Source organism: Acartia tonsa, chromosome 4, assembly GCF_053477335.1.
Source record: "Acartia tonsa isolate MP-2025a chromosome 4, ASM5347733v1, whole genome shotgun sequence".
Taxonomy (NCBI): Eukaryota; Metazoa; Arthropoda; class Copepoda; order Calanoida; family Acartiidae; genus Acartia; species Acartia tonsa.
In genome coordinates this window covers 49107440-49115913 of record NC_137263.1, presented here as the reverse complement: position 1 = coordinate 49115913, position 8474 = coordinate 49107440, and the positions used below count along the sequence as shown (strand labels likewise).

Genomic DNA, 8474 nt, shown 5'->3' with positions numbered 1-8474 from the left:
AATTTGATTGGTTGGTTTATTAATTTAGTATCCAAACGTTTCAACCACTGATTGTAACCTACATATTTTCTGTATTATCATCGGGATGTATAACAATTTTTCGGCCGTTGTTTTATCCCTTTAGATCCTTGAGTAATAGGTAATTGGTTCTACTGGAATTGAAACCATGCTTCTAATCTTGCAGGGTGATTAACCCTTGCGGGAGCATAACTTAACTTTATTTAGCAGTAAAAAAGGTTGAAACATTCATATTAATTACGTAATTATTGTAAAATCTGGCTTCATAATAAAATCCTTTAATCTTTTACGTTTGTTTATTCCTAAAGTAATGTACAGCTTTTGTTTTATTTTCGAGTTTTTGTTTACATAATGTAATAAAATTATATGATGCCTAACTCACTTCTTTTCAATTTGAAATAAACAGGATAAAACAATTTTTATAATTGCAGCTACTCTTCAAACAGGACAATTTGTCCTAAAGGCGCGACCTTAGTTCATAATACTCTCATAGACAAAACATGTAATGCTACGCTATTTATGATAACAATTTTCCTTGTTAAAAGCAAAGATTTTCTACAATTAGGGTCGGCTCGGACGTCCATTGAGGAAATCTTTGGTTGTTAATCTTTTAAATGCCAATTTTAATCAAGTCTTTAAAAGTAAGTTGTACGTTCTGTATTTTATCATTTTAACAACATGTTAACATTAATTTTTTATAAGAGTTAAAAAGTTACTTTGTGCTTTCACTCTATGTTTGTCTGTCTGGTTTGTGGTTTGTTGTTATCCTTGTTTTTCTAAAATAAAGTTTAAAGCTATTAAGTGACATGTCAGATCATAGGTAAAAATCTAATATCCTAGGTTTTAGAGCTTATGGTTTAAAACGGTAATAGGGGCTAAAAAATAGGTTAAAACATCCGACTGAGCCCAAGTCTTAAATCTGAAAATAGAATGGTCTAAAACCGTTCGTTTCGTTTTAATATAATTTATTTCGAGTTAAACATGAAACAAACTATGAATATATGTATTTTTAAATGTTTATAATAGATACGAATTACGAATTTAAGAATATTAATCATGTACATTTGAAGTATAAGATATTATTTTTTGTATAGAGGGGGCGGGGGGCTCTTGGAGCCCCCCCCCTCCCCCCCCCCACCCCGATCTATTAAGGTGGGAATTGGGGCCCGATCTGTAAGGGTTAAGAGAAACTCAAGAAAATCATTTAGAAAATCAGAATTTAGACCCATATTATTTAAAATTGTTAAAGCAGATATTACAACAAACAATGATTGAGAGAAACAAATTAAAATAGTCCAGCTTGGTAAACATTCATCTTTACTAATTTTTGATGAGCGAACGAAAGAATGGTCTAAAACCATCACAGGGACATGTTATGCATATCTAATAAAAGTCAATCGGTTTAGTCGTTTTTGAGATATCAAGCTTCAGACAAAAAAGACCTGACAACTTTCAATAAGGGGATATCCAATATAATTATCACATATATGTTCTATTTTTTTATTTGCGTATCATTTAAAATATAGAATATTTATGATAACTTTGATTAGATTAAGTAATTACGAAATGTTCAAAAATTTGTCATCAAAAAGTTTGAAGTTTTTAAATGGGTTGATTTTCCAATTTGATTTACGACTTTGGTTACCGCCTTAATCTAAATTGATTGACATTGGATGCTTAAAAAATATGTAATTGATTTACTTTGAAAAAAAATTATTTGCATATTCATAAGTACTCTACACTTTGGGCTTGTTGGCAGTTGTTTTTTTCCCATAATTATTCTTCCAGTATGGCTTCGAAACCTATCAATATCCTTGTTGTCCGTATTAAACCCCTCCAAAGCTAACACCACTTCGATTTCAGTTGAAGAGGGTGTTAAAATTTTCGCCCATCCCCACCTCCCTGACAAAACTAGCTAAAACCAAAAATTCTACCATTTAAAATGATCATCCTTGTTTTAGATAAGAAAATGTGTATGTGTTTGATGACAACATTTTGTAATGGTTACACACTGTAAAAGATACAGATAGAGAAAAAGTATATTTTTAAAATTGATTATATCCTTATATTATAAATATAACAACATATCTGCCTGTATGTCTGTCTGTCTTTGTGTAATGAAGGATCGCGCTAACCACCGAACTGTTATGTTTCTCCTTTACAGTGTAGCTTCTAAGGTCCTGTAAAGGTTTTTAACTGTTTTATAGAAAATACCACAACTCTACCATGAGAAATCGCCGATAGAAAAAATTCATTTTAAAACTAAAATTGAAATTCCACCAAATCAAGTACCAGTAGAGGCCACTTGCCAACTCATAGGATGTCTTACTGACCATGTTCCTGACTGTCCCATTAAATTTTGTAAATCGCTGGATTGTTTTCGTTCTGTTTTTTAGCCATAAACGTTTTGTTAATTATTTCCCATAATTACTTGTATTGGTCAAACAAACTAATTGTCTATCAAATAGTTGCAAATTGCGAGCTATGTGGATAGATATGTTCATAATTATATAATTAGCTGTATGGGCGTTAATGAGGGAATTGAAATATGTACACTCCCCCCCCCCCCTCCCTCCATCCCTCCTGTAATTAAGGATCTGCTGTGTTTTTTTCTGGGGTTAAGCAGCTAAACCCCAAACTTATGGAGCCGCAATAAAGGGGTATTTATCTACAATAAATAGCTTAAAACCATCCCAAGATGAAAATCAAAGCTTCCCTAAAAATCGCATATCAATAGATTAAGACATTATTTTAGTTATCACAAGTTTCATGGGCGTTTAGCCATTTTAAAGATCTTTAGTATAACATTCTTATTATAAACTAATTTATGTTAAAATCTTAAAATTAAATTAAATTTATCAGATACCAGATAAACCTATTAATAATATTATGAACAAAATTATTTTAATGTATTGCAATTTGAAAACGTTTAATAAATCAATCATTCCAATAAAACTCTTAACAACTCTTAGTTGATATGTCACTAGCGGCTACGCCCTTAGCATCTAAGGGCGCTGTAAGCAAAGGGGCAGAAATGGACTAGAAAAATAGCTTAAAACCATCCTTAAAATTTAATCTTGAAATCTAAACGCCTAAATCCATCATGGGACCTATGTGAATATTAGAGTTTCTACTTTTATAAGATTATTCAATAAGAACCCCTTAAACAAGGTTTTAAACCTATAGGAGTATTCTAAATTTACATAATGACAGACAAGCCCTTAATGCGAAAAATCATTGCTTGTAAAAATATCTCCTAGATTGTGATACTTTTTAAGTTTAATTATCTCAATGCTTGAAGCCATGAAGATAAAAGTAATACGTGATGCTTTTAATTTTTCATGATATAATATTAAGAGTACTTGCGAATACGCCCCTATATAGAGACATCTAGAGGAACTTAACCCATTAGTGTCGAGCGCCACTTTTATGGGCCGATCGAGCTGAAAATCTCAGGGAAGCTTTATAATGGTCAAAACGGAATTCCAATTTTTTTGTTTTGCTCTAGTGGCGTTCACAGGAAAGTTGCAAAAAAAAGTTGCTTTAAAACCCGGTTCGGCACTAATGGGTGTAGGGGGGGGGGGGGAGTCGATTCACACCCTATTTTTAATTGTAGTTATAAAAAGATATTGTAAATACTTGTAAATAGCTAAAAACCTCACATTCATAAAAAAGAATTACCCCTTCTCCATTTTTTTAAAGCAAAGAAAAAAGGTTAAACATGTTTTTCATTCTCCATCACTCCTGGGGCAGAGCAACAAGTATCGTATAAAATATTGTTAAAAAAAAAAAAACGTCATATTTAAATTGAACATTTCTGGTAATGGTTATAGAATTGCTTTACTTCCTAAATCAAGCTTAACTGTTATTGGAAATTCTAACAGGCCTAAATTAAGGACAGGAACCATCCGTTACGGACGGGCATGCGGACACAGAGTCCTACTGACAGACCTTAAGTGTAGAAAAGCTTTCAAAAATTGTGTGAAATCATTTTCTCATAACCTATTCAATTCAGGTATGTCTGATTTTACCAGCAACGGAGGACAGCTTAGCAGGCAGAATGCAACAGAAACCAATCCAGCTACCATCAATACTCAAAATAAACAGGTTGGGTAATAATTTATTACAATATCGCTTCGAAACCGATTAATATCTGGTGAATTAGAATCGGTTCTCAACCATACTGAAAAATCATGTATAGTATCGTATTATATTCGACATTTTACGGATATAAATATGTACAATTATATTATTAAAACCAATTTTGTTACCATGTGCCTTTCGCATCCGGGGCCAACAAAAGTGGTTTTAATATTAAGATTGTACATTTTTATATCCGCGGAAAGCTGTTTATAATACATTGCAATCAATAACTATTATAGCATTTTGTTTTAATTCAAGACTTGTCGATGAGCGAGAGGTATAAAAAATAAGAAATTGAGTAGGACTGCCTCAAACTTTTTTACATTTCAACAAAGCTTCACACCCACCTGGTGACTTCCTGTGCACGCCTTTGAACTGATATAAAATGTTTGAAATGTTTATAGGAACCAAATTACATTGACAAGCTTAAAGTTTTCGAGCCAACGTATTATAAAATTATATATACCAATGCAAATGATATTTAAGAAAAAAAAACTAATATAAATATATAAACAGGTAGTTGAGGAGGATGGTGTTGACTCTGCTGACGAGCCCCTGCTGGACAGACAGGACTCCGTGTCCACCCTAAGCGTGACTGCCTCTGTCTGCAGCAACGCTACTACGGAGTCATTGAACCGGAGCCGGAGCCGGATGTTGAACAGAAATAATGATTCTGTAATGAGCAGAAGTAGATCAGCGCATCTGGCCAAAACAAGGAACAAGAGTAGTAATAATAAAATTTCAAATTAAAGGATGATTCCTGTTACAATTGGGGTAAGTTTAAAAGAAAACCTTCAAACCTATTGGTTCTATAATTTTATAAAATAAGCTTATATGAGTTAATTAATCGATTAACTTGACTTTTTACATGATGCTTCTTAGGACGATTAAGAATAATTCAGATCAACATCGAATTTGTCTTATTTCAAATTGTACCTAGGTTTTAAAGGAATTCTCATTCAAGGATTGAAATCTATGGGACAAAACTAACATTATTATATCTACGTACTACAGTCCCTTACGGACATACGGACGTTTCAGAGGGAATTTAGAGGACACAACCAAAATGTAGAATATGTTTGATGCCCTTTTAATTATATTATCAAAAAAAGAGAAACATAAAAAGCTTGCAAAACACGTAAAGAAAAGTTAAAAGTGTTTGTTTGTAGTTTTTGCGGCAGATTTTATTTTAGAATTTAAATGTGAGTATGATGTTAGGATCATGTTAAAGGATTAGATTGTTGTTTTGCGAGTTTTTGTGTCACATATCTCCATCTGTTTCCCCCAGCAGGCATTTCATTTCAGGGATCGAAAGGGGTAAGACAATGACCGATAAGTTGATCTACATCCCTAATAACAATATACAAAATAACCCCTTTGTAGATTACCATTAGTGGTTAAAACGCTAGGACACTCCACTAAATGTTCTGACCAATCAAAATTTAATAAAAGTTCCCAAGGTTCTTCAGCCAACAACTAATATTAAAACGTGGGTATAGCCGTGGCAACGCTCCTTAAGGGGCGATTCTTCGTTTTTTTCACAATAGCTTTTCTCCTATTTCTAGCACCTGCGGGGCCAATTGCCTAACCCTGTGGGGCAATCACCTAACCCAATATAACCTAACCTAACTTAAAATAACCTATCAAAAGCCATTTTAAAAATACGATGAATTGCCCCTAATGGGGCGTTGCCATGAAAGTATTCCCGAAAACATTAACATAAAACTTTGGGGACTAGTGTAATAAACAGCCCCTCATGTCCCCTCCATCTCTGATTTCATATGCACAATTAGAGCATCCCACAAATGTTAGAATAACATATCTCCCACCACCTTACAGATGGATACATAGAGGGATTCTATGTTTTCTTTCCAGGTTTTCTGCACAATTACATCAAATATGAAATTAATCCGGGAAAGCTTGTGGTGCACGTATTCTCAAGGATCTAAAGGGATAAGACAATGGCCGATAAATTGATGTACATTCCCAATGTTGATAGAAAAAATTACCAATTTTTAGATTAAAATTAATGATACATCTAATCAAAATTCAAACGTTTTGGGCAATCAACTACATAAACCAACCAAACAAAATACAGTAAAAGTCCCCACAGTTGTTAAGCCAACGAATAAGAAAACGTTATTATAAAACTTTGGGGAATAGTGAAATTAACAGCCCATTGTCCCCTTTCTCTCTCTGGTTTGTTCTGCATTTTGAAGTAACTTAACTAAATATTCCTTAAATAAATCATTTCAAAATGTAAATAAATGTTAATATTAACTGCTTTTGATGAACAGACGAAGACAGGCCCACACCCTGTTTCACGAGAACGGTGGCATGGAGGCCATGTACGATGTTGAAGCTGTCAAGCTGGATCATGCCAGGTAAGACAAGTTCACCTGTGTAATGGCCACCAGTTGGCAATAACTGATAGATTGGACATTATAGTGGAATATACAAAGACTAGGGGTCAAGTTGAACTGTAAGGGAAGCTTTTTATAGTGCCAATAAAAATGACATCATACTGGCCTACCTGGTTTGTTTATTGACCCATCTTTAGTCATTTGAATTTTATGACGTCTTTTTTGTGTAAGCACTATAAAGAGCTTCCTGTAATGGCTTAATCCTGCAATGCAGGACAGGTAAACCTTGATCATCTTGTATAATGTATATAGTTCAGGTATAACTGTATCAAATCATGAAAGACATTGAACAGGTAAGGCTTTATCTTGCAATAAAGTAAAGTTATGGCTGGATTTTAGCAGGAAGGACAGGTCACTTTGAAACCTGCTAGATAGACAGGACTAACTGACAACATTTTACATGCATTTTAAGCTTATAGCAGTCAATATTCTAAAAATTAGGTAAATAATTAGGATCGGCTCCAAATGTAGAAAACCTTCGCTTTTAAAAATGTTAAATAGCTAATTGTAAATACTTTTGTATATCAATTCTTATAGTTTTTGATAAAATAAACATAATCAAAATGAACTCTCAGATAGTTTGATTTTACACAAAATAATATAAATAAATAGAGAAATTTTGCAAGCAAATTTATCAAAACATTATATCAATCAAACTGTTGCGTTTCAACATTGATTCATATCTATGATACACAGTTAAAATGAAGCAGCTTTTAGTGCCTAATGAAAAATGTCGTCATACAATACAAGCAACCAACGATAGGCCAGTAATCATTTACCTGCATTGCATTGGTTAAATAAAATGTGTACTGGCTTATCATTAGTCATTTGTATTGTAAGACGTCATTTTTTATTACACTATAAGCTGCTTCAGTTAAAAAGATAGTTTACTTATAATGTAATTTTTAATGGATCAGCTGCAATGTAAATAGCTAAATACGCAGCGCTTTTTCTTATCATTTTTCAAGATTTACTTTCTTCTATTAGAATTGCTTTAGATTTTACGGGGGGAAAATTGAAAAGATTGTAATTAAGCAACGATGGGACATGATTAAAACATTTTATTGTGATAATCTTTAGGAACCTGAAGGGATAAGACAATGGATCATAATTAAATGTACAACACCAGTTATGATAGACAAAACTATCCCTTCTAAAGATAAATATTATTTCCAGAAAAATTAGGATATTGTTTGATTTTACAACCCAAAAGTGTTTAAGATTATAAAAAGAAACGGAATAGTTTTGATAAAACTTTGGGGTACATTATAACTAACATTCTAATGACCCCTCCCTTCCTGGTTAACTTTGGACATTATTTTCCTTGTCAGTTTTTGTATAATTGATTATAAAACATGTATATATAAATTTTGCATACGACAAGAACAGGTGACGGGTAAGAAAATGCCGTTTCTAAAAGACGTACACGGTCATACGCAATATTTGAAGGGTGACACAAATTTCAGATATCTGTTTTCTCTTTGCATTTTATATCCAAGTGAATTTAAAACTCATTTAAGCATTGCTTTTATCTTAAAGAGAAAATAAGTAAATCAAATAATATCTTAACAATTAAACTGGGATCTGAAATTTGGTATTGGGACAAAGTGACTTAAAAATCAGCCATGTGACGTCATAGAACTGATGGAGATAGGAGGAGAAGTGGGAAAGAAAACCCCTAAAAAAGAGATGGATAAACCCTCATTTTTATGACGTCAAATGGCTGGTTTTTTAGTCACTTTGTCCCACCACGAAACTTGCGTCAACCTTCCAGCATTATGTATGGCCGCGTATGACTACGAGAAAAGCCATTTTCTTACCCTTCACCACAAGAACAAATATACGCAGTGACTCTAGACTTGACCCCTACACAAACAACACAAACTTCTC

General features: G+C 33.1%; 1 protein-coding gene across 1 annotated transcript; it reads left to right on the top strand.

The window, feature by feature from the left end:
* Positions 1-1977: 1977 nt before the first annotated feature.
* Positions 1978-4911, top strand: LOC145315515 (uncharacterized). Its single transcript, XM_080155496.1, has 3 exons — positions 1978-2055; positions 4034-4125; positions 4678-4911. Exons 2-3 carry the CDS (start codon positions 4036-4038, stop codon positions 4909-4911), a joined length of 324 nt encoding a protein of 107 aa, XP_080011622.1. The 5' UTR covers positions 1978-2055; positions 4034-4035.
* The last annotated feature ends 3563 nt before the right edge of the window (positions 4912-8474 follow it).